Source organism: Panthera leo, chromosome A2 (genome assembly GCF_018350215.1).
Source record: "Panthera leo isolate Ple1 chromosome A2, P.leo_Ple1_pat1.1, whole genome shotgun sequence".
In the NCBI taxonomy this organism is placed as follows: Eukaryota; Metazoa; Chordata; class Mammalia; order Carnivora; family Felidae; genus Panthera; species Panthera leo.
Window position 1 is genome coordinate 13,336,452 of NC_056680.1, and position 25,859 is coordinate 13,362,310.

Genomic DNA, 25,859 nt, shown 5'->3' on the forward strand with positions numbered 1-25,859 from the left:
CCCACCCCACGGCCTCCTGCTCCCTGAGCTCGGGGCCGCCTCGCGCCCTTAGGACCCATCCATCCGTTCCGGAAACTGGTGGTCCATCCCTGGCTCTCGACTCACAGGGCCTCCCTCTGGGTCCGAGCGCACGCGGTTCTTTGCAGAAACTGCAGGCTCGGGGCTCAGCCTCGGTTCCACCAGTCCCGCTGGGGGACACGCTCGGCGATTTCCGGAATCACTCGGTCATCTCGAAGCCCAGCCGGGCCCCGCCGAGCTTAGGGAAACGCTTAGCTGACGCGATTGCGCTCGGCTGTTTCCGGAAATGCTCGGCTATCTCGTGGCACCCTCTGCCCGCCAGTCCCGCGGGAGGATGTTCGGCTCTTTCCGGAAATGCTCGGCCATCCCCAGGCTCCGCCCCCGCCTCGCTTCACGCGCCTGGCCCGAACGCGCTCGGCCATTTCCGCCGGGGGCGGGCCCGGCTGTTCGGAACCGCGGCGGCTGTGGCGGAGGCGGGGATCCCGCGGCTGCGGCGACGGCGGCCGCGGCGGAGCCACGGGTCGGGCTCCGCTCCGTGTGACGGCGGCCGCGGCGGCGGTGGCGGCCGCGACCAGGTAAGTCCAGGCCGGCTGGCGTGGCAGGCTAGGCTGGGCGTGCGCGCCAATGCGGGGCGCCTAAGCAGAGCGCGGGGCCGAGGTGGAAGTCGGAACGCGAGCGCCTAGCCGCATCGCGCCCCGCGGGAACCGGGGGCCTCCGGGAGCAGGAGGCCTCGGGTTCGACCTGGCAGCGGTGCAGCCTGCCCCGGACGGTGGGGAGAGGAACGCGGTGCCCCCAGGCAGAGATAAGGCGCCGGGACTGCGGCCCCCGATGGAAGGAGGCCCTGCCTGGAGCGGGGCGTCGAGCAGTAATAAGGGGCACCCAGGCTTTGTGTGGGACATAGTGAGATGCAGGAGGGTCGGGGGTCGTCTCCGCTTCCGTTCCCCTGGGGGCTGCCGGGTCCACGCAGGCCCGGGCACGCCTCTGAATACGCGTGAGCGCGCGGGCCCTGCGTCCAGCCGCCGAGCCCCTGGCCAGGCCTGGCCCCTCCACCCGGCCTCTTGGATTCCCCGGGCGCACACACCGGGGCGTGTGCAAACGTGTGCACGTTGGGGCGCAGGGGCCCGGCAGGCGAGCGGATCCAGGCGGTTTCCTGGACGTCCCCTCGCTGGGCCTCAGTTTCCCCACCTGTAGAATGGTGGTACCGGGTCCAGGAAGCGGGTACGTTTGGGCACCCCGGAACGGGGAGCTCGCTTCTCCTCCCTGCAGAGAGTCCCTTCTGGGGCTCTCGTGGTCGGGGGACAAAGCCCCGACCCCTCTGTCTGGCACTCGAGGACCAGCGCGGTCGACGACGGTGGGTGGCTTTCATCGGGCCACCCTGAACTCTTGGCAAGCAACTTCCCACTGTCAAGCCTTTGCACGTACTATTCCCTCTAGCCAGTACTCTCTCCTATCCTTTCTGAAGACCCGCCCTCTAGAAAAGCACGCCCTCCCCCACTCCCCAGTCTCAGGAAGACCGAACCTGTGGGGCTGAGACTGGGAATGCCGTCCATGGCGGGCTGTTTCCCCGAGGCTGGGCGCTCCCGGGGCGCGATCACGGATCGCCATGCGTCCAGCAGCCTCCCCCTTGGCAGCTGTGATGCCCTCCTGCCACTAACCCTCTCCTGGCTGCATGGAGGTCCCCTTGTCCTCCCATCACCCCCCCTCACGTTTTGAGATCCTACTCTAGGCCCCTCATTGAGCCAAGCTGGAACACGCACGCACGCACCTTCATTTCTCCCCCCGCAGGGACCTTGGACTCACTCGTTAGTCCTTTGCCCGCGCTGGGGCCTCCAGCTGGACCTGCTTTCCTACCTCTTTGCTTCCTTGCTGCCCCCTGTGTTCAGCTGGCCCGGCCCCTCCTCGGGACTCCCATAGTACCCTAAGCATTCCCCATCACGCTCTGCCCACTGGGGGTCTAACTGGCTTCGTGACCCACTGGTCCGACAAAGACCTACCTGCGCTGAGCCTCAGTTTCTCCCTCTCTAACAGGGGCGATGAAGAGCGTGCGATATGCCTGGGGCAGAGTTCGCCAGAACCCCAAGGGCTGCTGTTACGCCCATTTTACAGCTGGGGAAACAAGACTAGAGAGGGGCTGGGACTGGCCCAAGGTTACCCAGCGAGGGGATTCCAACCTCAGATTTGGGCCCATCTCTGGGGGTGGGGGTGGCAGGAGCCCGACCCGGCTGACGCTGCCCTGCCCATCTCCCCCTAGGTCGGCGTCCTGGCCAAGCATGGTGACAGCCTGTGCCCTCGGCCCCCTCGTCTGGCGCAGCCGGAAGAGCCGCCAGCCTCGGGCGCCGATGGCCCCCCGTGTGAGGGAGTGAGCAGCCTGGCCCTGCCCTACGGATCGAGGGGGGACGCAGCGGCCGAGTGACCTGAGACCACGCTGCCGACCCCCTCCCACCAGTTGACGGATGGTGGAGCGAGCCATGAGCGGCCCACGTCAGGGTCGTGGAATGATGGTGGGAGGCAAGGCATGAGCGACCCCCGTGGTCACCTGTAACTAACTTCTTGGTAGAAATAGTGGTCTCGGTGCCCCAGGCCGACTCAGCGGACCCTCCCCGGCCGTCGCCCCAGCTGATGGGGCCACCGGGGCCCCGAGCAGCAGCTTGACCGGCCAGACCCCACCCTGCCCAGCCATGGCCGGCGCCGAGGGCTTCCAGTACCGCGCGCTGTACCCGTTCCGCCGGGAGCGGCCGGAGGACCTGGAGCTGCTGCCCGGCGACGTGCTGGTGGTGAGCCGAGCGGCCCTGCAGGTGCTGGGCGTGGCCGAGGGCAACGAGCGCTGCCCACAGAGCGTGGGCTGGATGCCGGGCCTCAATGAGCGCACGCGGCAGCGAGGTGACTTCCCCGGCACCTACGTCGAGTTCCTGGGTCCTGTAGCCCTGGCCCGGCCCGGCCCTCGTCCGCGTGGCCCCCGCCCACTGCCCGCCAGGCCCCGGGACGGGCCCCCTGAGCCAGGTGAGCAGCAGGCAGGGGCCCCGGCAGGGGCGGGGGTTCCCTCAGACCCTCAGCTTCCTCTTCTTTCTAGTGAAGCAATGGCACCCCTTCCAGGGGAGGAGGAGTAAGGACATGTGGTGGGTCAGCAAGTGTTGACTGCACTGCTGTCGAGGGCTGGGCACGGTTCATGGCGCCGGGGACACAGCGGTGGACACGGGCCCGGCCCTGCCCTTGTGGGGCTCCTGGTGCAAGAAGTGACAAGTGACGAGAAGTGATTAGGTAACGAAAAGGGCTGTGAGGAAGGAGCCTCACAAGGGGAGAGCTGGGGGTGAAGGGCTCCAGGCAGCAAGCACAGCAAAGGCAGAGGCTGAGAGGTAGGGCTGGAGGGGCGGGTTCGGGGAACAGCCCATGGAGCCGAGCGGGAAGGGAAGGGCCACGCAACAGGGGCTGTGCCTCAGGGACTTTGTGGGATTGATTCTGAGCACAGTGGGGAGCGTTCGGCAGGATTCAGAGGTTCACTTTAGCCTCGTCCCTCAGTTTACTGATAGGGTCCCTTGAGAAACCCCCTCTCTGTTGCCCTAAGTTTACCTGGATTCCAAAATGGAGGGAGCCACAGAGCCTAAATAAAGAGGATGGGATGATCATTCCAGGCCATGTAGCACACTGGGGTGTGAGGACCCCACATGCCTCCCCCAAAGACCCTTGGCCATCTACACTTCCGAGGCACGTGGTAGGAGTGCAGAATGAGGGCACTGGGGGTAGGCTGAAATTGCTGTCTGCTGGGCAGGGCACATGGGTTCCAGCCAGGGAAACCAAGGCTCACGTTGTGGGGAGGAGGCTGGTTAAGTGCTGAGTGCCTGGTAGTCTGCTCCCCCACCCCCCGCCACAGCAACCCAGGGAGGCCCCGCCTACAGATGGGGAGACCCAGGTGCAAAGGAGTCAAACCACTCACTGTGGGCACATCCCCCAGGGAAGACCAAGGCCCTGGGAGGCGCCATGGCCCCAACCTTTGGCCTGCCCGGTTTTGTGCCAGAGGGACATTGATGCCCCAAGAGGGTCACAGCAGAACCCCACAGCGTGGGGCCGAGTTGTGGGGGGGGGGGGGAGGTAGAAACAGAGGCTGTGGTGTGGTGCTGCTAGGGGTTTGCAGCATCTGGCGCCTCCAGGGCCGGGGCCTACGTCCCGCCTCAGCCTGGAGGAGCAGGAGGCGGCCCCATCCGGGCTCCCAGCCAAAATCTGCCTCTCCCCCTGGTAACAGCCGCCTCCCTCCTCTGCCTGGCCTCGGTCCAGCCACCACACACATGCCCACTCCGAGTGGCTGCCCAGCCCCGCCCTCCAAGTCTTCCAGGACTAGGTGACAGCGGCTGGGGCCAGCCCTCTCCAGGCCTCAGTTTCCTCATCTGGCAGCAGGAAGAACTGGTCCTTTGCACGTGCAGGCCCTGCCTCTCCAGGGCCCTAGGACCACCCAGCAACGTGCTGTGGCTGCCCGTGTCCCCTCCGTTCCATCCCACACAGGGAGCTAGTGCACAACGTCAGTGTCGCACCTGGGCCCCCAGAGGGTGGTTGCTCCCTCCCTCAGCCTCAGTTCCCCCATCAATAAAATGGGGGTGACACCTGTTCTCACGAGACTTCCCTCCCCCGCTTCGCAGAGGAGCCACAGGCAACTTTCCAACCTGTGCCCCCACCCTGCCACCATCACGCACCTCCTCTCCCCTTGTTCTCTCTCTTTTTTTCCTCTTTAGTGTTTTTGACGTAGCTGGGCCTTTCTCCAGCTTGAGGCACCACCTGGCCCATCACTCAGGGAGGCCCCGCAGGCCTGGGCTTGCCCTTGCTGGATGCCAGGGCGTCCCTGCCGAGGGCCGGAGCCGCATCGAATGGTGGCCACGCAGGCAGAGCACGCCTGAACACAAAGGGCCCGGTGGAGCGAGAAACGCGGGCCCAGGAAGGCCTCTGACACCCGCTGGGAAGGGGTTCGGCATTTTTAAAACCGGGAGAAATACTTTTTTTTTTTTAAAGCAAGATGACTTAGAGAATGGAGAAAGGTCCTTGAAATGAGGTGTTCTGACCCGGACAGGGGAGACTGTCCTTTTATTGTCTTCAACCGCTTTGTTGTTCCCACTCAGGGAGAAATGACACCAGGAACCGGTTTCTTACTCGAGGGAACTGAGGCTCAGAGAGGGCGGGTTCTGTACCCAAGGTCGCACAGTGAGCGACGGCAGCACCGCCGTAGTGAATTCCCACAGGTGGCCTCAAGCAACAGTGTATTTTCTCACTGTTCCGGAGGCCACAAGTCCAAAATCAAGGTGTCGGCAGGGCCGTACACCCTCTGGAATGAGTAGGAACGGGTGGTTCTTTGTTTTTTCCAGCCTCCAGCACCTCCAGGTGTTCCTCGGCTTGTGGGCGCATCACCCCAATCTCTGCCTTTGTCTTCACCTGGCCTTCTCTCCTTATAAAGACACCAGTCATTGGATTGAGAGTCCCAAATCTAATATCTCGTCTCAAAATTCTTACCTTAATTGTATCCGCGTACTAAGGTCGTGCAGGTGTCAGGATTAAGATGCGGACATTTCATTTTGGGAGACACTAATCAGCCCGCTCTACCTGGTCTCTGAAAGTGTGTAAACCGGTACTTTAACCCAGAAAATCGTTTGCCACCAACTCAACCCTTCCAGCCGCTTCAGCCCGGCCTTTTGGCTTCCAAACGATGGCGGTTCAGATGCCAGGCTCCTGCCTAGACCCGACCCTACCGGGAGCCGCCCAAGCGGAGGTTCAGGCAAAGAAGGCCTGGAGTCCTTCCAGGGACCCCACCGACACGCTGTCCCCTTCTGCCAGGCCTCACGCTCCCTGACCTGCCAGAGCAGTTCTCCCCACCTGATGTGGCTCCCCCGCTCCTGGTGAAGCTCGTGGAGGCCATTGAGCGGACAGGTGAGCCTCCGCCCGGCTGCAACCCATGTATGCTGCTTGCTTATCTCTGGTGACGGGCCACTCATCCTCTCACGGGGCCGCCAGACCCACTCTGCATGGAAAGAAGCTGAGCTTGGATGCTCTGGGCCTCCACGTGGAGGTGGGGCAGTAGTGACTCCTACCGGGTTGGATGGGAATGTGGTCACCGGACCTGCCGTTGCATGTGCTGTGCCCTCTGGCACCACCTGTCTCCCCTCCCCCTGCTCTTCCGATCTCTGGGAGGTTGAGTAGCCATCCCAGGCCCCACAAGGGGTACGGGGACGCATGTGAGAGCTGGTCTTGCCATCTGGGGTGGAGCTGACCCACCCCTTCCCCTACCCCTCCAGGGCTAGACAGCGAATCCCTCTACAGGCCTGAGCTGCCCGCCCCGCGCACAGGTGAGGGGAAGCTTGGATGGGCAGGGGTTGGGGGAGAGCTGGCCCTGGGCCTCCTTGGCCAACCCTGCCCCCCCTGCCCCCGCAGACTGGTCCCTGAGCGACGTGGAGCAGTGGGACGCCACAGCCCTGGCAGATGGCGTCAAGGGCTTCCTGCTGGCGCTGCCCGCCCCCCTCGTGACGCCCGAGGCTGCGGCCGAGGCCCGCCGGGCCCTGCGGGGTGAGCCTGGCGGGAAGCCCGGGTGGGGAGGGGGCCGGGGCGGACCGGCGCCGGCCCCGGCCCCGGCCCCGGCTCACCCTGCCCCGGCCGTGTGTCCGCAGAGGCCACGGGGCCCGTGGGGCCGGCGCTGGAGCCCCCGACGCTGCCACTGCACCGCGCGCTCACGCTGCGCTTCCTGCTCCAGCACCTGGGCCGGGTGGCCCGACGTGCCCCGGCTCCGGGCCCCGCCGTGCGAGCCCTGGGCGCCACCTTCGGGCCGCTGCTGCTGCGCGCGCCGCCCCCCTCGCCGCCGCCAGGGGGCGCGCCCGACGGGTGAGGCGCCAGAGGGGGCGGGGCTGAGCCGGAGCTAAAAGGGGCGGGCTTTCAGGGAGGAGGGGCGGGGAGCCTCCGCCCAGGGTGGGGTCTAGGCCATGATAAAGGAGTGTGAACGGGGCCCCGGGGTTAAGAGGCCAGAGGTGTTGTGATGCCGGGACTAGTTAGGATAACCGGGGTGGGATCTGTGGTTCCGGGAAGACCCCAGCAGCCTTGAGACTTGAAGCGATGGGGCCTAGACCGCAGACGAGGCTCGTGGGTGGAGCTGTGCACCTTCGCTTCCGCTCCCCCTCCCACCCTAGGTGCTAGACTCCCGTGTGTTTGGTGTGTGAACATTTATCGAGTGCTTACTGCATACACGTAAACAGGCGGGGGGCCCCCACACCTGCCCGTCTTCCCTACACGTGCTTTCACGGTGTAGGTCTGCCGCCCGATGCGGGACCCTGTGCGCCTCAGACCCTACCTACCCCCTGCGCTCCCCTTCCCCCTAGGACTGAGCCCAGCCCTGACTTCCCGGCGTTGCTCGTGGAGAAGTTGCTTCAGGAACATCTGGAAGAGCAGGAGGTCGCACCCCCAGGTGACTCTCCCCGCCCCCCACCCCAATATTAGCTCTTACTGTTGGGAATCACGAATACTGACCTGGAGTCCTGCCCGCATCAGCAAGCTCTGTTGCAATAGGAGCCAGCCACGGTATACAGTTGGTGCTCAGTGTACATTTCTTTTCTTGTCCCCCAGCGCTGCCGCCCAAACCCCCCAAGGCCAAGCCAGCCCCCGCAGGCCTAGCCAATGGGGGGAGCCCGCCCTCCCTGCAGGATGCCGAGTGGTACTGGGGTGACATCTCCAGGTAGGGCCGTGGGACGGGGCCACGTGGCGGGCAGAGCCCGAAGGGCAGGGTCTCCCGGTGGGCGCCCCAATCCTGGGTGTCCCCGCAGGGAGGAAGTGAATGAGAAACTCCGGGACACACCCGACGGCACCTTTCTGGTCCGAGATGCATCCAGCAAGATCCAGGGGGAATACACACTGACCCTCAGGTGGGGGCCTGCCCCTTCAGGGGTGACTGGGTGTGAGAGGTGGGAGGGAGGACACCCAGGGCAGAAGGACAGGGGGTTGCCTGGAGAGTGGGGCACGTGCGGTGTCCGGACGGCTGGGGATCCCACGGGCTGCTGACACCCCTCTCGCCCGCCCCTAGGAAAGGCGGGAACAACAAGCTGATTAAGGTCTTCCATCGCGACGGGCACTATGGCTTCTCAGAGCCGCTCACCTTCTGCTCCGTTGTGGACCTCATCACCCACTACCGCCACGAGTCGCTGGCCCAGTACAATGCCAAACTGGACACACGGCTCCTCTACCCGGTGTCCAAGTACCAGCAGGTCTGCGGCCAGGGTGGGAGGACAGTGCCAGCCTCCGGCACAAGTGTCCCAGGCCGCTTCTCTGATCACCCCGGGTGTCCCTAGGACCAGATCGTCAAGGAGGACAGCGTGGAGGCGGTGGGCGCCCAGCTCAAAGTCTATCACCAGCAGTACCAGGACAAGAGCCGCGAGTACGACCAGCTCTACGAGGAGTACACACGCACCTCCCAGGTACCACAGGCCTGCACACGTGGGGAGACCCAGGCGTGGAGGGGGCGGCGGTGAGGCCGTAGGGACAGCCGTCTGCTTCCAGGTCACAGAGCAGTCGTCAGCACCCGCAACTGCCCTAAAGGCAGAAATCAATGCATGTGTTTTCAAAAAAGGAAGGCACCAGCCAGCCTCCCGGGAGCAGCTGAGTCAGGACCTAGAAAATGCCTTGGTGGAGCCTCTGCGTTTCTCGGGGCCTCACTTTCCCCATCTGGAACCGCGGGTCTTCCTTATTTCTCCGTAACCCCTCAACCAGGATGTTATTCCGAGTGATGATAACCTGACAAAGAGTTGATGGAGACAAAGGGTCAGGCGATCACGGGAAAGAGCAACATCTTTTAAAACAGGGAAGGGGGATGGGGCGCCTGGGTGGCTCGGTTGGTTAAGCATCTGACTGCGGCTCAGGTCAGGATCTTCTGTGAGTTTGAGCCCCGCGTCGGGCCCTGTGCCGACAGCTCGGAGCCTGGAGCCTGCTTTGGAGTCTGTGTCTCCCTCTCTCTCTGCTCCTCCCCCACTCGTGCTCTGTCTGTGTCTTTCTCAAAAATAAACATTAATTTTTTTTTTTTAAACGGGGAAGGGGGAGGGAGGTTTTATCACTCAAAGACTGTTAATAATCTACTTCTGTAAGTTGAGACGCAGCTTATTCAGACTGGACATCCCATTTCAGGCAGAGAATATCTCGGTTCCCCCTGCCATCCCCGAGGAATTTCTTTCTTGTCCCCTTTTTACTGATGGGTCATCTGAAGCTCTGAGCAGACAAGACGCCGGCCTGATGGGTGATGAACATTGTGATCCTGGGAGTGACTTAGGGCCCCTGAGTCTCAGTTTCCCCATTAATAGCTCTCGCTTTGTAGGAAGCTCTTGGCAGGTTCTACAAGATGATATATTGAAAGTACTCCATGTAACATGTACCCTGAGAGGGAGCCCCATGCCCTGTATGTAGCAACTAGATTTGTCATTTTTTCTAATTTTTCAAATTTATTTTGAGAGAGAGAGAGAGAGAGTGCACGTGAGCAGGGGAGGGACAGAGAGAATCCCAAGCAGGCTCTGTGCTGTCAGCATGGCACGCTGAAGGCACACTATCGTGCAGCTCTCAGACCTAAGCTTCCGGCAACTTAGGCGTGAGATCATGACCCGAGCCAGTACCCAGAGTTGGACGCTTAACCAACTGAGCCACCCAGGTGCCCCTAGATTTGTCTTTAATTCTCAGCAGTGCTAACAGATCCAGGTGTTTGTAGGGTACCCAGAAGAGAGGATCTAAAGGGAGAGTGGGTTTGGGGGGTGGGGTTCTGAAGGCTGAATAGGAGTCCGTTCAGTACAGGAGGAGCTAGAGGAATGACGCACCTGATGGAGGGAACAGCGTGAGCAAAGTCTCCATATCAGAGTGGGGATCTGCCTTCACCCCTCATGAGGGACTTGAAAGGAATCCCAGCAGGTGCTAAGAGTCTCTCCACCCCCCCACCCCCACCCCCCCGCCATGTCAGGAGTTGCAGATGAAGCGCACAGCAATCGAGGCCTTCAACGAGACCATCAAGATCTTTGAAGAGCAGGGCCAGACACAAGAGAAGTGTAGCAAGGAGTATTTGGAGCGCTTCCGGCGTGAGGGCAACGAGAAAGAGATGCAGAGGTGAGTCGGCTCCTCTGCCCTGCCCTACCCCCGCCCTACCCTGACCTGGCACAGGGCGCTTGGGGAAAGAAAGGAAACAGAGGGGACACCCCGAGTTCCAGGGGGAGGGAGGGTCGTTTGAAATGGGCTCTGAAGGATGAATAGGAGTTCGCGGGAAAGAAATCAGGGACGCGGCAGTGCAAAGGCGTAGAGGCTGGGGCGCCGTCTGAGGCCTCAGAGCCGCCCCTCCCACAGGATCCTGCTGAACTCAGAGCGGCTCAAGTCTCGCATCGCCGAGATCCACGAGAGCCGCACGAAGCTGGAGCAGGAGCTGCGGGCACAGGCCTCCGACAACCGGGAGATCGACAAGCGCATGAACAGCCTCAAGCCAGACCTCATGCAGCTCCGCAAGATCCGAGACCAGTACCTCGTGTGAGTGCCTGGCTCTGTGCTCGGCTGCAGAGTCCCTCGTGAGTTCAGGCACATCTGGCGGGGTGATCTCTGCCGGGGCCTCACTCTCGTTGCCTCCACCAAGCGGCCCCGCCTTGCCCCTGAGACCCCTCGTCTGTCCCCGAGCCCCCCCCCCCCCCGGCCCTGTCGATCAGACCCCTCCTAGCCCGCCCCCCCCCCCCCCCCCCCCCCCCCCGGGAAGGGCTACCTAGGTACGGGTCGGCCTCAGCCTCATAGTGGTCTGCGAAATGGGAACACTGTTCCCACGGAGCTTGGTCACTGGGAGCCTCCAGCAGAAGCCAGTCTGTGGATGCCAACCGCGCGGCCTAGCGCACGGGAGGGTCGCAGCAGCCCCAGCCCGAGCTGAAATCGTGCCCCTGCCCGCCCCCGCCCCGAGCCGCCGACGGCTTCCTCAAGGGCTTCTCTCTCCCACCTCCGCCTGAGATGCGTACATGTACCTGCCGTGTGCCAGGCACTGTGCTGAGTACCGTGTGTGCGTTAGCTCATTCTGTTCTCTCAAAGTTCTTTGTAAAGTTAGCCCTTAACAGCTGAGGGAAACTGAGGTACGGAACAGAGCCCCCCCCCCCCCCCCGTGTGAAGGCACACTGCCGTGCAGCCCTCAGGCCTAAATTTCTGGTAGCGATAAGACCTTGCTGGGGTGGCCCATTCTAGGGGTCGGATAAGTGTTAAAGGAAACATAGTAAGTGGGGGGCTTCCCTGGAAGGTCCCCGGGGCCAAGCTGTCCTTGACCAAGCCAAGGCTGACCCCTTGTGGCAACCGGCGGTATTGCACCCAGAACCTGCACTCCTGTAGGCGGGTCCTTGCCTCCGCCGGGCTGCCCTGACCCACTGTGGGCTAGCCTGCCTGTGCTGCTCTGTTCCCCTCCCGGCAGGGTGGAATGAGCCTACCTTTCCTCTTCCTCCAGGTGGCTTACCCAGAAAGGTGCCCGGCAGAAGAAAATCAACGAGTGGTTGGGGATCAAAAATGAGACCGAGGAGTAAGTGGACACCCGATGGGGGCCCCGGGAAGGCTTCCCGGAGGAGGGGGCCGTTTTCGGTGGGTTTTGCAGGACGAGTAGGAGTTCACCAGGGCAGGTGAGTCGTCCAGGCGGCAGGAGAGCCTCAGAGGCTTGTGGGTGAGTGACCGGGGTCCCTCCCTGCTTCCCCTGCAGCCAGTATGCGCTGATGGAAGACGAGGATGACCTCCCCCACCACGAGGAACGCACGTGGTACGTGGGCAAGATCAACCGCACGCAGGCTGAGGAAATGCTGAGTGGCAAGCGGGATGGCACCTTCCTCATCCGCGAGAGCAGCCAGCGGGGCTGCTATGCCTGCTCTGTGGTGTGAGTGCCGGGGGGGGGCCGGGAGTGAGCGCAGGGGTGGGGGATGTGCGTGTTCCTCCTGAGAGCTCTCGCTGAGCACCTACTGTGTGCTAGACCTTGGGAAGACGGCCAGGAAGAAGCTCCCCGCCGCACCCCCCCACAATGGCTGCCACAGGCAAGGGAGGAAGCTAAGGCAGGAGGCGGTGGCATCCGGACCAGGGTGGGTGGGGTCCAGGACGTGGGTCCAGCGCCGAGGTCACCTGGTGGGAGTAGCGGGAACGGGGAGAGCCCGGGAGGAGCCCACCTGAGCGCCCCCTTCGCCTGCGCCTGCAGGGTGGACGGCGACACCAAGCACTGTGTCATCTACCGCACGGCCACCGGCTTCGGCTTCGCGGAGCCCTACAACCTGTACGGGTCGCTGAAGGAGCTGGTGCTTCATTACCAGCACGCCTCGCTGGTGCAGCACAACGACGCGCTCACCGTCACGCTCGCCCACCCCGTGCGGGCCCCCGGGCCCGGGCCCCCGCCGGCCACCCGCTGACCACCGAACACCGGCCCGGAGCGGTCACCCCCGGGGCCCGGAGGCTGGGGGGGGCAGTCCCATCCTTCTGCCTCTGTCCCTTCTTCCGGGTTTTCTGTCTGTCTGTCTCCGTTAGGAGCCTCTTCCTGTCTCTCTTTCCATCTCTCTTTCTGAGCCTCCCTCCGTCTCTCCCTGTCACCCTGTCTCTTTCCCTCCCCACCTGTCGGTCCTTCTCTCTGTCCCTCTGTGTCTCCGGGTTGGGGGTCCTACCTCCCCAACCCCATACCCGCCTCCTCCATGGGCACTGCCCTCCCCACGGCTCTGGCCACCCCTAATCCTGTGCGCCCTGCCCACCAGAGCCCCCCACCCCCCGGGGTCCCCGAAGCCCCACCTGGCTGCACCTGCCATGTTTACAGAGGCCCCTGGGCTGTGCGGCCCCAGCCTGGGTGCCCCGATTTTTAAGCCATAGACCTGGGGTCACGGCAGGAAGGAACTTTACTTGGCCACTTCCAAGAACTTCGGCTGGGACATTCTGGGCCGGGCGGGACCCGCCCCCAGACCCAACTTCCCCTCCAAACCCTGAAGTGAAACCACCACTTGGTTATCCCCCCCACAGGGGCCACCGGCCAAGAAGCAATGCCCCAAAATGAAAAGAGTTAAAAATAAACTCACAAGCCGGCCCCACCCAGCACCAGGCCTCCCAGAAACAGAGGCCCCCCGGCACCGCTTGGGCGGCTGAGACGCATCACTGCCCACGGCACCTCTACTCAGTGTAGGTTCAAGGCTTCTCCTCGATCATGTTGGGTTCTGATTTGATTTTCTCTTGACTGTAAAGCCCCTTTTTTTCTCTCCTCTTTTGGGATGAGAGCCCTGGTTTTCTACACTACCCGTGGACCGCCCCCCCCCCCCACCTCCTGCCTGCCCAGCTAGGCTGGCAGGCAGGTTTTGTATAGTACGTTGATACTGATATGGATATAAAACATCGAACGTGTGGATGCTTCTGTTGTTGGTGACGGGACTTCTCTATGACTCCCGTGTGCTGGGGACCCTGGCATTCACAGGGTCACACAGACCCGGCAGCCAGTGAAGGCTGACAGTCCTCCCTCCCTCCCCGCCACCCGGTTTAGCTGCTTGTGACCAGAGAAGTTGAGAGACCTGCCCAAGGTCACAGGGCAGAGAGGCTCAAACCCTGAGCTCTGCCCTGCGCCACGGCCTCCTCAAGGCACCCCAGACTCCAGCCCGGCTTCTCACCAGCATCCAGGCTGTCCCCCAGGTTTGAGTCCCAGCCCACGGCCACCAGCCAGGCCCTCAGGAAAGCCGCCTCGCCTCTGATGGGCAGCTTCGTCATTGCCAGGTGGGGTCGTTAGCACAACCCTCTCGTCACACGCAGAAGCCCCCCCCCCCCCCCACCATGTCCTTAATGCCTTCAGTGCCAGCCCCTCCCTGCTGACTCTCCTCTGACCCCCTCCACACCCACCCCTGACTTTCAGGCCTCCAGGTCCCAGAGGACATTGACCTGGGGCCTCATGGTGTCTTTGACCTTGACCAATCGCCATCCTCCCCTCCCCAAGGTCCCGGTCTCTCAGCCCTCCCCTCTCCTCCCCCCTCCCCCAACGGAGAGTAAGCTTTCTGCCCTCTCCCCTCCGGGCGCGGCACCTGTCAGGGCCCAGCATGCCTGCAGCAGCCCAGGATAAATGAACAAAGCTGCCCTCTGAACCGTTTCTCACTGGGCTCCCAGGGGCAGGACCTGCCTCCCTTGGCCTGAGCACCCGGGCTCTCCCCAGGACCGCCCCTGCTGTGCCCTGTGAGTGATTCCAGCCCAGACGCTGTCTCCCCTGTGGTCTTCACCCACTGCGTGGGGGAACACGGGATAAAGGTCACCTTCTAGGTCCCATGACACCAGCAGGCTGAGCCTGGAGACAAGAGATAACAGCCCACATGGCCTCCAGCAGGTGCCTGCACTCAGCCACCTGCTATGTTTCCTTGGGACAGTCCCCCCCCCCCTTTCTGATCCTCTCCCCAGAGGATCTGACCCTCAGATTCCTCTCACCAAGGAGGATCGATAGTTGCTACTCCCACCCCCAAGAGCAAGTCTCTTAAGGCTTGGATAAGCAAAGGAATGGGGTTACCTCTGGGAATTCATCCAATCGGGCTGGGGCCTAGTAACCACTGGAAAACTTGTAGCAATTTAGGATTATTTCTTCCACCCTGCCCTGCCATGGAGAAGTGCACACAAAGTCTACAAAGTTGTAGGGCTTCCTCTTCCAGAGACATCACAGAAATGGGTTTTGCAAAGGGTTCAAAGAGAATTGGCAGGACCATCCAGCCGTGGGGACTTTAGGGAACCCCTTCGCCCCCGCCCAAAGCTGCTGCCATGGACACCAGGCTGGGAGGCTGGGGCTTCTCCCAGACCGGAAGGAGGCAGAGCTGGGGAGCTGGGGAGCTGGGGACTTGGCTGTGTGATCTGGGCCAGGTTTGGGCATTTCCTCCCGTGGGATCAGGTCCTGTGTCATGCCTGGTATTTGAGGCCCTGCAAGGTCTGAACGTCTGGGTTATTCCCTCATCACCCCCAGCCTCCACCTCAGGCTAGTCTCTGCCTGCACCTCGGTCTTGTGTCAACACCTTTCCAGCTGGGCCACCCCACCCCTAGCCTGGGGCAACCCTCCCTCTGCCTCTGAGCCCACCACGTGGCTTTCTTCCCCAGACTTCACTCTTCTCCCCATGTTCCAGAAGGGGAAGCTGAGGGTCCATCGCTTGAGATGTCCAGTAGAGTCTGGAGACAAACCAGGTTTGGGTCCCCCACGGTCAACCCCCCTCCCTCCCATGGGAGCTCCCTGCGGGCCTGGATGCTCACGCCCCCCCCCCACCCCCAAGCTTTGGATGGAGGAGAGAAGGAACTCCAGCTTTCCTCTTGCCCCCCCACCCCCACCCCAGCCAGGGCTGGGAGGACCCAGAGAAGTGAGGGGCCTTCCCCCCACTGGCTTCTGCTTTCTGGCCCAGCTGTGGCCAAGCCTGAGTCAGCCCCGCGGGACCACGCTTGGTGGCACTGAGGCGTCGGGGCTGGGGAGCCTGAGAGGAGGAGGGGGCGCGAGGGGCAGGACCGGGGCTGGGGAGCCTGAGAGGAGGAGGGGGGGCGAGGGGCAGGTCCCATGGTCGAGAGTGAGGGGCTCCCCGCGCAAGGCTGGGGTGCGGGGACGGGCTGTGCAGCCCCTCCCTGCTCCCCCATAAGAGAGCAGGGTAGGGAGACGGGGCTCCCAGGCTAGGAACGGGGGCCTGGGTCACCCTGGCCAACCCCAGAGCTGTCTGTGGGCCCATGGAGACCCTTCTTTCTCTCTCTCTCTCTGTGTCTATCTCTGAAGCCTCCACCTAATCTCTGCTCCCCGAGTTCTTGCCCCAGCCTCACGTGACTGGGCGACCCTGGGGGCTGGGAGGGGTCGAGAGAGATGGAAAGGCGGCCCCACGGCCTCCTCGGGATGGCGGGCCCAGCACCTGGCGGGAGTGAGGGTGGGGGACAGGCTGGACAGGGACCCAGAGAGGTCAATAGGTACCTAGAGACGCCAGCCCCAGCCCCCAGGGGCGTGGGCATCGGGAGGCGGGTCCGGCTGGGGGCTGGGCCACCGCGGGGTTAAAGGCTGCTCCCTCCCCGGGCCGCTGCTCCCGCCTCCGCACGCTGGCCCGGCTGTGATGGCCTCGTCGCCACCCCTGCCGTTCCTGCCGCCGCCGCCGCTGCTGCTGCTGTTGCTGCTGGGGGTCCCCGCGGTGGCGCGGGCGTCCTCGCTGGACAGACTCCCCGAGGGGGCGGCCGCCTGCCGGGTAGGGATGGCGACGCGGCGGGTGGGCCGGCGGGGACCGACGCCCAGGCAGGGGGCGACGCGGGACAGGCGGCTCCTCCCCTCTCCCCGGACTTTGCCGGGAAAGCCTAGGGTCCCGGGGACGCTGTCCCGGCGGGTACCGAACCCCACCCGCGGGCACCGTGGCCGCGCTCGGATTCGTTTCACTTTCCCATCTCGCGTCCGAGACTCTCCGGCAGTCCTCCACCCACCCCCGCCCGCCCAGCCCGGGGGTGCATTGAGCACCTACTGTGTACGTCTGGGGCGGGAAAGGAGTCTCCTCCTGTATGCCAGGGGAAGCCCAGATAAGTCTGCCCGTGGCACCGACCCTGCAGGTGCTGCTTACTGGGTGCATTCCGGCCAGGGAAGAAAGAGCTCGCGTGCTTCTGGGGCCGAGCAAGCAGTTGTCCCGGAGGCTGAGCGACTTGCTCACTGCTGCACAGACGCTGGCTGCTGCCATCCGTCAGCCGAAACCGGAAATCAGCACATATTAGGCGCCGCCTCTGCAGTGGGGTTTGGGAGGGGTTCACCTGGGCCCCTTAAGAGGAAGAATAAATAAGGAGTCAGCGCAAGGGTAGGGCCCTGCTCAGCTCGGGGGGCCAAGGCTCTGGGGGATGAGGTGGCAACAAATGAGCATGAATTAGTCTCCCGTGGTATGCACCTCTGAGAAGGCAGGATTGAGGGCAGTGACCAGAAACGCGCATGCCTCGGGTCCTTACTGCATACAGTTCCCCTGGGCCAGGGGTTTCACCTCAACTGAAGGAAAGCAAGAGCTGTGCATAAATTAAGTGCCTACTGTTTGCAAGTCTTTGTTTTGCAGAAAAACTAGGAAGACTTAGGGATGCAATAAAGCCTTAGGGTCAGGATTCCACCTGGCAACGTCCGAAAGGAGGGCAAAATGGAGCACCTACTGTTTGCAGCTACCTTTCTGCAAGAGAACCAAGCGGGGCTGTACTCCCTTCACACCCCTTCCTCCCACACAGGCTGGGGACCTGTGCCCACAGGGGCCCCTCGGGAAGTCACAATCCCCGCCTGTCAACGTGAGCCTCTACTACGAGGCACTGTGCCCCGGCTGTCGGTCCTTCCTGATCCGAGAACTCTTCCCGACCTGGCTGATGGTCCTGGAGATCCTCAACGTCACGCTGGTGCCCTATGGAAATGCCCAGGTACGTGGGCCCTGGGGACACGGAGGCGCCAGGGGAGGGGGCAGCCGGCGGGCCAGCCAGCACTCACCTAGCTGCCTTGCAGGAGCAAAATGTCAGCGGCAGGTGGGAGTTCACATGCCAGCACGGTGAGCAGGAATGCAAGCTTAACAAGGTGGAGGTGAGCAGCTCCCTGAATTCCCGAGCGGTGGGGGCAAGAGGCTGGGGACGTTGCCCGTTGTCGGGAAGGCCGAAGCAAGGCTCAGAAGGGACTGCAACCGGCCCCATCCTCTGCCTGCGTGCCTCCACTGAGACATATCCTCGTTCACCCCTTTATTAGTGGACACCCGCGATTACTCCCAGAGTGGTGTAGGTAGGGGTGCCCTGGGCCCACTGCATGCCCTTGCCTGTCTACTCCCTATCCCACAGGCCTGCCTGTGGGACCAGCTAGAGAGGAATATGGCCTTCCTGACCATTGTCTGCTTGGAGGAAATGGATGACATGGAGAAAAACCTGAAGCCGGTGAGCCACACCCCTCCCCTTGGCCCGGGTTGGGAGGCCCTGGGCTTCCCTGTACCCAGACGGACCCAGGCTCAAGTCTTGGCCCGACCACCACTCTCTCTGTAGCCCCAGGAAAGTGACCTTCCCTCGGGAAGCCTCACATCTCTGAATCAAGGGAACAAAGATCTTTTGGAGGCAGGGGTAGATCAAGGAGGGCTCCCTGGAGGAGCTGCCTCTGAACTGGGCTTGGATGAACAGAAACGTACAGGCATACGGATGATGATCCTCATCTGGGGTATGAGGATGACAGGACAGGCCCGCCTACTTCTCGGGAGGGTTACGAAAAACAATTCCCAACGGAGTAACTCATGAATGCCAATCGTTTATTCACTCATCAAACATCTGGACCACCTAAGAGGCCTCACCCCGGGATGCCCCGCAGCCCTGCAGAGTCATAGTGGGGCCAGAAGAGTGAGGAGGAGGGAGCACTCAGAAGATTCTGGAGAAGGAAGCGGAGGGGTGTTCCTGGTGGAGGGAACAGCACATAGGAAAGCTCCGAGGAAAATGAGACGCTAGAGGGGCCAGTCTAGGGGCTGCAGGTCTGGTCTCATGAAAGGCAGAGCAGTCAGACTCTCGCCTTGGGGCCTCCCCTCAGGCAAATATTAAGCACCTGCTGTTTATGGGTCTTACTGCATTGCTGTGGACCCAAACGTCTCCTGTTGCCAGTGAGGAAACAGAAGCTTGGCTCGGGGGGGCGGGGGGGGGGGGGACTGGAGGAGGCACCGTTGGGGAGATAACACAGAGGAAGCTGAGGCAATGCTCCAGCTCACCAGCAACCCTTCTCCACCCTCAGTGCCTGCAGATCTATGCTCCGGACGTGTCCCCAGACACCATCATGGAGTGTGCAATGGGGGACCGCGGCATGCAACTCCTGCACATTAACGCCCAGCTTACAGATGCCCTGCAGCCGCGCCACGAGTATGTGCCCTGGGTCGTCGTCAATGGGGTAAGAGCTCTCGGAACCCCGCGTGTGGCCCCGGGGCAGGGAGCAGGATGATGGATGTGCCCACTGGTCTGGGAGGCAGGGGCCAGACTCAGGAGCCATTTGCAGCCCCTTCCGGGCCGGACTCAGGTTAGTCGGGCCAAGTGGAGCCGGGGAGAGTGTACGACTTCCTGTCGTGTTTTGTGCAGAAGCCCTTGAAAGACCTGAGTCAGCTCCTAAGCCTCGTCTGCCACCTGTACCAGGTAAGCTGGAAGGGGAACAGAGGGGCCGCTGGGGGCGGGTAGGGACTCGTTCCGGGGCCGCCAGCTCACGGCTGTCCCCTCCAGGGTGAGAAGCCAGATGTCTGCCAACCCGTGGCCAGCTCCCACAGGGAACTCTGCTTCAAGTGACCGCTGGTGCCCTCGAAGGGAACTGATGGAGGAAGAGCCAGAGCACTGCCCCCGTTTTTTCCGATCCCTGACTCTCAGCGGCTGCTACTCACCATCCGGATAATTTCTACACATTCCACGAAGCCCAGACTCAGAATCCTGCCCCAACATCAAGACCCTTGCCCCACTGGTGACGGTGCTACCTTGAAACTAGTTGAATAAACACTTCTGGATGTTGTGATTCATTTGATAAGTGCGCAGATCTCTCTCTTCCGGCCAACGCCATGCCGAGACCCCTGAGAAGTCTCCTTTCTAGGGAATGCAGAGCCGGACAGACGTTCCTGGTCCCCCAGGGAGCAGAGATGGGCCAGAGGGAGGCACCAGGGCAGGAGGACCCCAGAGAGAGAGTGAAGGCTCTGCGTAGGAATAGGGGCACTGGGGCTCGGGTTCTGAAGGGTGAGTAGGAGTTCATTGGGCAGAGGAGGTATTCATTAATTCAACCCACAACACTAACTGTTCCCTTTTGCTGACCCCGCACTAATAGGAGTTGAGCCAGAAGGTGGAGCAGGGATCTTGTCTAGGGAGCTTCGAAGAATGCGTTCACTAGTGGCAGGGGGGTGGATCCCCGCATTGCAGGCAAGAGGAACAGAGTGCAAAGACCAAGCCAGCAGCAAAATCTGGAGCTGTGGGCGCCTGGGTGGCTCAGTCGGTTAAGCATCTGACTTTGGCTCAGGTCATGATCTCACGGTTGGGGAGTTCGAGTCCCGCATCAGGTTAGCTTGAGCCCCACTTCGGGTGAGTCCCGCTTCTCTCTGTCTCCCTCTCTCTCTGCCCCTCTCTGTCCCTTGCTCACTTGCGCCCTCTCTCAAAAAAAGAAAAAAAAAAAATCTGGAGCTATAATGCCAAGTTGAGGCCAGGCTGAGAACACCAGGACATATTATAGGATACCTTAAAAGTGTTTTGGTTTTGGTTTTTGAGAGAGAGAGAGAGAGAGAGAGAGAGACCCGGGTGGAGAGGAGCAGAAGAAGAGGGAGAGAGAACCTGAAGCAGACTCCCCACTCAGCGTGGAGCCCGATGCAGGGCTCGATCTCACAACCGTGAGATCATGACCTGAGCCCAAACCAAGAGCTGGACGCTTAACCAACTGAGCCACCCAGGCGCCCCAAGATACTTTTCAAAACAAAACAAAACAAAAAAAAGGATTCTTAGACTGATACAAAATGATTACATGTTAAAAATTTTATTTCATTCATGGTTAATGAAGAAACCTGGTTAGATGTTCAAAGAAGCATTCAAAGAACAGGGAGGTTTATAAATGAGAAATCTTGAAATGATTGTGCAAATGGAAGTAAAAATGACTTTCACTTTCTCATAAAGTGGCGGGAGGGGGTAACACGTTTTTTTTACTCCCAGTTTTTTTTGTTTTACTTTTATTTATTATTTATTTAAAATCAATTTAGGGGCGCCTGGGTGGCTTGGTCGGTTAAGCGTCCGACTTCGGCTCAGGTCATGATCTCACGGTCTGTGAGTTCGAGCCCCGCGTCGGGCTCTGTGCTGACAGCTCAGAGCCTGGAGCCTGTTTCAGATTCTGTGTCTCCCTCTCTCTCTGCCCCTCCCCTGTTCATGCTCTGTCTCTCTCTGTCTCAAAAATAAAAAAATAAACGTTAAAAAACAATTTTAAAAATAAAAAAATAAAATCAATTTAATGAACATACAGTGTAGTATTCGTTTCAGGAGTAAAACCTAGTAATTCATCACTTAAGTTTTTGGGGTTTTTTTAATAGATTTTATTTAACCTGAGGTTTTATTTAACCTGATATGGATCTGATACATTATCATTTCAACATGTAAGGGATATGAGCAATCTTAATGAGACCTTCTTTGTTCTTTTTTTTTTTCATACTAAGTCCCTTTTTTGTTTCAGTTTATTTATTTTGTTTTGTTTTTAAATGTTTATTTAGTGGGGCGCCTGGGTGGCTCGGTTAAGCGTCTGACCTCCGCTCAGGTCACGATCTCCTGGTTTGTGGGTTTGAGCCCCGCGTGGGGCTCTGTGCTGACAGCTCAGAGCCCGGAGCCTGCTTCAGATTCTGTGTCTCCCTCTCTCTCTGCCCCTCCCTCGCTCACGCTCTGTCTCGGCCTCAAAAATAAACGTTAAAAAATTTTTTTTAATTTTTTAAATAAAAAATGAAAATAAATGTTTATTTAGTTTTTAGAGAGAGGTGCATGAGCAGGGGAGGGGCAGAGAGAGAGGGGGACAGAAGATCCGAAGCAGACTCTGTGCTGACAGCAGCAAACCCCATGAAGGGCTCGAATTCACCAACTGTGAGATCGTGACCTGAGCCAAAGTCGGCCACTTAACTGACTGAGTCACCCAGCCACCCCAGTTTTTATGTATTTTGAGAGAGAGAGTGCGTGAGAGAGTAGGGAAGGGACAGAGAGAGGGGGAGAGAGAGAATCCCAAGCAGGGATCGGTCTCTCTCTCCTTCAAAAATAAATACACATTTAAAAAAAAAAAAAAAAACAGAGAAAGCAAAAAAAAAATCCAGTTTGCATAGGTACACTATTGATATTGAAGCTCATTGTTAAAACCCTTCTAATAAATCCATTTGATTTTTGACAACTTGACTGCACAAGATAAAATTCTCTCCCTCTCTTTCTCCCTCTCCAACTTTCTATATCTACTTAGGTTTTCGTTCTTTGTTTTCCTCGTTTGTATTTTTTTTGGTAAAGATTTTATTTTTCAGTAATCTCTACACCCAATGTGGGGCTCGAACTCACAACCCTGAGATCGAGAGTCCCATGTTCTACGAACTGAGCCAGCAAGGAGCCCCCCTCTTTCTTATTTAAAAAAAAATTTTTTTAATTTTTTTTTTAACATTTATTCATTTTTTGAGAGACAGAGCATGGGGGCGGGGGGTGTGGCACAGAGACAGAGGGAGACACAGAATCGGAAGCAGGATCCAGCCTCTGAGCTGTCAGCACAGAGCCCGACGCGGGACTGGAACCCACAAACCGTGAGATCGTGACCTGAGCCAAAGTCAGAGGCTTCACCGACTGAGCCACCCAGGCGCCCCGAAACAATCTTTAAATACCTTTAACTAGGACAAAATTACTCTCCTTTACCCTTCACACCTCGTACATTTCCTACCAAAACACATCCTTTTTTTTTTTTTTTTTTTTTTTAATTTTTTTTTTTTTTAACATTTATTTATTTTTGAGACAGAGAGAGACAGAGCATGAACAGGGGAGGGGCAGAGAGAGAGGGAGACACAGAATCTGAAACAGGCTCCAGGCTCTGAGCTGTCAGCACAGAGCCCGACCCAACGCGGGGCTCGAACTCATGGACCGCGAGATCATGACCTGAGCCGAAGTCGGCGGCTTAACCGACTGAGCCACCCAGGCGCCCCGTTACCAAAACACATCCTATTTTCCTTGCATTCTTTATATAGGGTTTTTTTTTTTCTATACTCTGATTAATAATAGTTTTGTTTTCTTATACCAATTATAATATACCACTAATTCCCAGTGAAAACCAGGAAGCCAGCAATTGTAAACTGGAGAACAGGTCAACATTCTGCCCTAGATCAGCAAATCTGTAAATCCACCATTTCATAATTTCTAGAGGCGTAGGCTTTCTTACAGTACAATATTTCAATGGGACAAAGGTCATGTTCACAAACTGGCCCAAATATCTTTAGACCCTCTGTAAAAATTCAGGAGCCAAAGGGGACGATCTTCAATAAGTTTAGTAAGTAACATTTCACTATTTTATCTTATCTGGAAAGGATCTAGATATTCCATGAACATCCACCATCTAACTTAGCAAAACTTCAAGGTTCCAAGTTTCCCAAAAGATCTGGCAAACTATTTTTGAGCAAACTTTTCATAAGACGTAATTAGGTCCAAAACACTCACTCATAAACTTTTATCCCACTTACATGTTTTTAACTTACTCGTTTGTTAAAAATTATGCTTAGATCACTTGTGAACATATGAGTCATGAAACATCTAGCCACATCCTAAGTTATCTTTCTTGTTGACGAATCAGGTAAGTACCAAAAATCACGGGGGCGCCTGGGTGGCTCGGTCACTTGAGCCACCGACTTCGTCTCAGGTCATGATCTCGCGGTCTGTGAGTTCGAGCCGTGCATTGGGCTCTGTGCTGCCAGCTCAGAGCCTGGAGCTGCTTCAGATTCTGTGTCTCCCCATCTCTCTGCCCCTCCCCTGCTCATGCTCTGTCTCTCTCTCTCTCAAAAATAAATAAACGTTAAAAAAATTTTTTTTTAATCACAGACACAGGACACCTGGGTAGCTCAGTCCGTGGAGCGTGCAACTCTGATCCACTATGAGCATGGAGCCTGCTTAAAATTCTCTCTCCCTCTCCCTCTCTCTCTCTCTCTCTCTCCCCCGTCCCCATCCCTCCCCACTTGCACTCTCTGAAAAAAAAAAAAAAAAAAAAAATCACAGACTCAAAGAACCTACAAAGTTAAACATCTGACTCTCTTCCTTTTTTATTCAGTATCATGCTTGATATAAGCAAACCATTCACTTTCATCATATGTTTTGTTCTTAGGGTTGAATTTATCATTTTATAATCTTAAACGCAGAGATAATGACCTCGTTTGACTAATCTTAACTTATGTAAGCATTTTTTTAAAAGGTCAGTTAAAGGGCATCTGGGTGGCTCAGTTGCTGAAGCATCCGACTTCTGCTCAGGTCGGGATTTCACGGTTCGTGAGTTCGAGACCCGCTCCAGGCTCCTCACTCACTCTCCCTCTCTCTCTCTCTGCCCCTCACTCACTCACGTTCTCTCTCTAAAATAAATAAGATAGGGGCGCCTGGGTGGCTTAGTCGGTTAAGCGTCCGGCTTCGGCTCAGGTCACGATCTCACGGTCCATGAGTTCGAGCCCCGCGTCCGGCTCTGGGCTGATGGCTCAGAGCCTGGAGCCTGCTTCCGATTCTGTGTCTCCCTCTTTCTCTGCCCCTCCCCGTTCATGCTCTGTCTCTCTCTGTCTCAAAAATAAATAAACGCTAAAAAAAATTTTTTTTAATAAATAAAAAATAAAATAAATAAGATAAATAAAACAAAATAAAAAGCCAATTAAATAGAGCTCTTTGACAATTTTTAGCAATAGTTCTGGAGGTAGAAAAATGCCACATAAACATAGAGACAGATACAATCAGAGGTCTTATAGCTCCTATTTTTAAATTTTAGCCATGACACAGGTACAGGAATAACAAAACTCACATGTATGAAAAAAAATAGTTCAGGGGATGCCCAGCTGGCTGAGTCAGTGGAGCGTGTGACTCTTGATCTTGGGGTTGTGAGTTCAGACCCCACACAGGCATCGAGCTTACTTTAAAAAAAAAAAAAAAAAGTTAAAAAATAGATTTAAAAATAAAATTATTTTAATAGTTGACTCCAAACTATGTTTCTGGCAGATGGAACGAGTTACTAATATTTGCAAAGAAGATTTTTAAGAGATTTCACATGCTGGTTTGTTCCCAAGTGGCCCTCTGAGTATATATTTCCATTTTAGCTTAGGAGAGAAGGCTTTGAAAATAGTTCCTAACAGCCTCAGAATATCAGCCTCCTTAGGCCAATTTCTGTCCATAGAGTTCCTTTAAGAATAATAATAATATTGGGGCGCCTGGGTGGCTCGGTCGGTTAAGCGTCCGACTTCGGCTCAGGTCATGATCTCGCAGTCCGTGAGTTCGAGCCCCGCGTCGGGCTCTGTGCTGACAGCTCAGAGCCTGGAGCCTGTTTCAGATTCTGTGTCTCCCTCTCTCTCTGCTCCTCCCCCATTCATGCTCTGTCTCTCTCTGTCTCAAAAATAAATAAACGTTAAAAAAAAAATTAAAAAAAAAAAAGAAGAATAATGAAAAAAAAAGTCCTTTTAAATATCTTATCAGGCTTCAGCTCAAACAGTAAATTTTTCTGGCGCTATTGAAATCTTATTATTATTTTTTTAAACAGAAGCATACCTGTTCCAAGTGATTCAAAACCCAAACCCGGAGGCGCCTGGGTGGTTCAGTCGGTTAAGCGTCCGACTTCAGCTCAGGTCATGATCTCTCAGCTCGTGGGTTCGAGCCCTGTGTCGGGCTCTGTGATGACAGCTCAGAGCCTGGAGCCTGCCTCGTATTCTGTGTGTGTATGTCTCTCTCTCTGCCCCTCCTCCGTTCGCTGTCTCTCAAAAAATGAATAAACGTAGGGGCACCTGGGTGGCTCAGTCGGTTAAGCGGCCGACTTCGGCTCAGGTCATGATCTCGCGGTCCGTGAGTTCGAGCCCCGCGTCGGGCTCTGTGCTGACAGCTCAGAGCCTGGAGCCTGTTTCAGATTCTGTGTCTCCCTCTCTCTGACCCTTCCCCGTTCATGCTCTGTCTCTCTCTGTCTCAAAAATAAATAAACGTTAAAAAAAAAATGAATAAATGTCAAAAAAAAAAAAAAAAAAACCAACCCCAAACCAAAGCCTTTTATGACCTAACCAGGGACATAAGAGGTGTCCCCAAGGAGGGCACAAAAGTGCATTCTTCCCAAGATCCAGAGCCACTCTCAAAGACAGCCAACAGGACAGACATTCTCCAGAGAGCTGGCAACGACCCTAACCACAAATGGGGTGCGACCCACGTTTCTG

General features: G+C 58.0%; 2 protein-coding genes across 3 annotated transcripts; both read left to right on the plus strand.

The window, feature by feature from the left end:
* Positions 1 to 502: 502 nt before the first annotated feature.
* PIK3R2 (phosphoinositide-3-kinase regulatory subunit 2) lies at positions 503 to 12,523 on the plus strand. Of its 2 annotated transcripts, none has more exons than XM_042928907.1 (16): positions 503 to 593; positions 2,270 to 3,018; positions 5,830 to 5,922; positions 6,288 to 6,338; positions 6,424 to 6,555; positions 6,657 to 6,867; positions 7,359 to 7,444; positions 7,603 to 7,711; positions 7,800 to 7,898; positions 8,057 to 8,237; positions 8,322 to 8,447; positions 9,968 to 10,110; positions 10,345 to 10,521; positions 11,465 to 11,536; positions 11,711 to 11,767; positions 12,194 to 12,523. In XM_042928907.1, the coding sequence occupies exons 2-16, from the start codon at positions 2,697 to 2,699 to the stop codon at positions 12,399 to 12,401; spliced, it is 2,067 nt and encodes a 688-aa protein (XP_042784841.1). In that variant the 5' UTR covers positions 503 to 593; positions 2,270 to 2,696; the 3' UTR covers positions 12,402 to 12,523. The 2 variants fall into 2 exon arrangements, with proteins under 2 accessions (XP_042784841.1, XP_042784840.1); XM_042928906.1 differs by having other exon boundaries at positions 504 to 593; positions 11,711 to 11,881.
* A 3,488-nt stretch (positions 12,524 to 16,011) lies between these two features.
* On the plus strand, positions 16,012 to 19,474 carry IFI30 (IFI30 lysosomal thiol reductase). Its single transcript, XM_042928910.1, has 7 exons — positions 16,012 to 16,193; positions 17,194 to 17,376; positions 17,459 to 17,533; positions 17,782 to 17,874; positions 18,707 to 18,859; positions 19,045 to 19,098; positions 19,183 to 19,474. Exons 1-7 carry the CDS (start codon positions 16,065 to 16,067, stop codon positions 19,243 to 19,245), a joined length of 750 nt encoding a protein of 249 aa, XP_042784844.1. The 5' UTR covers positions 16,012 to 16,064; the 3' UTR covers positions 19,246 to 19,474.
* The last annotated feature ends 6,385 nt before the right edge of the window (positions 19,475 to 25,859 follow it).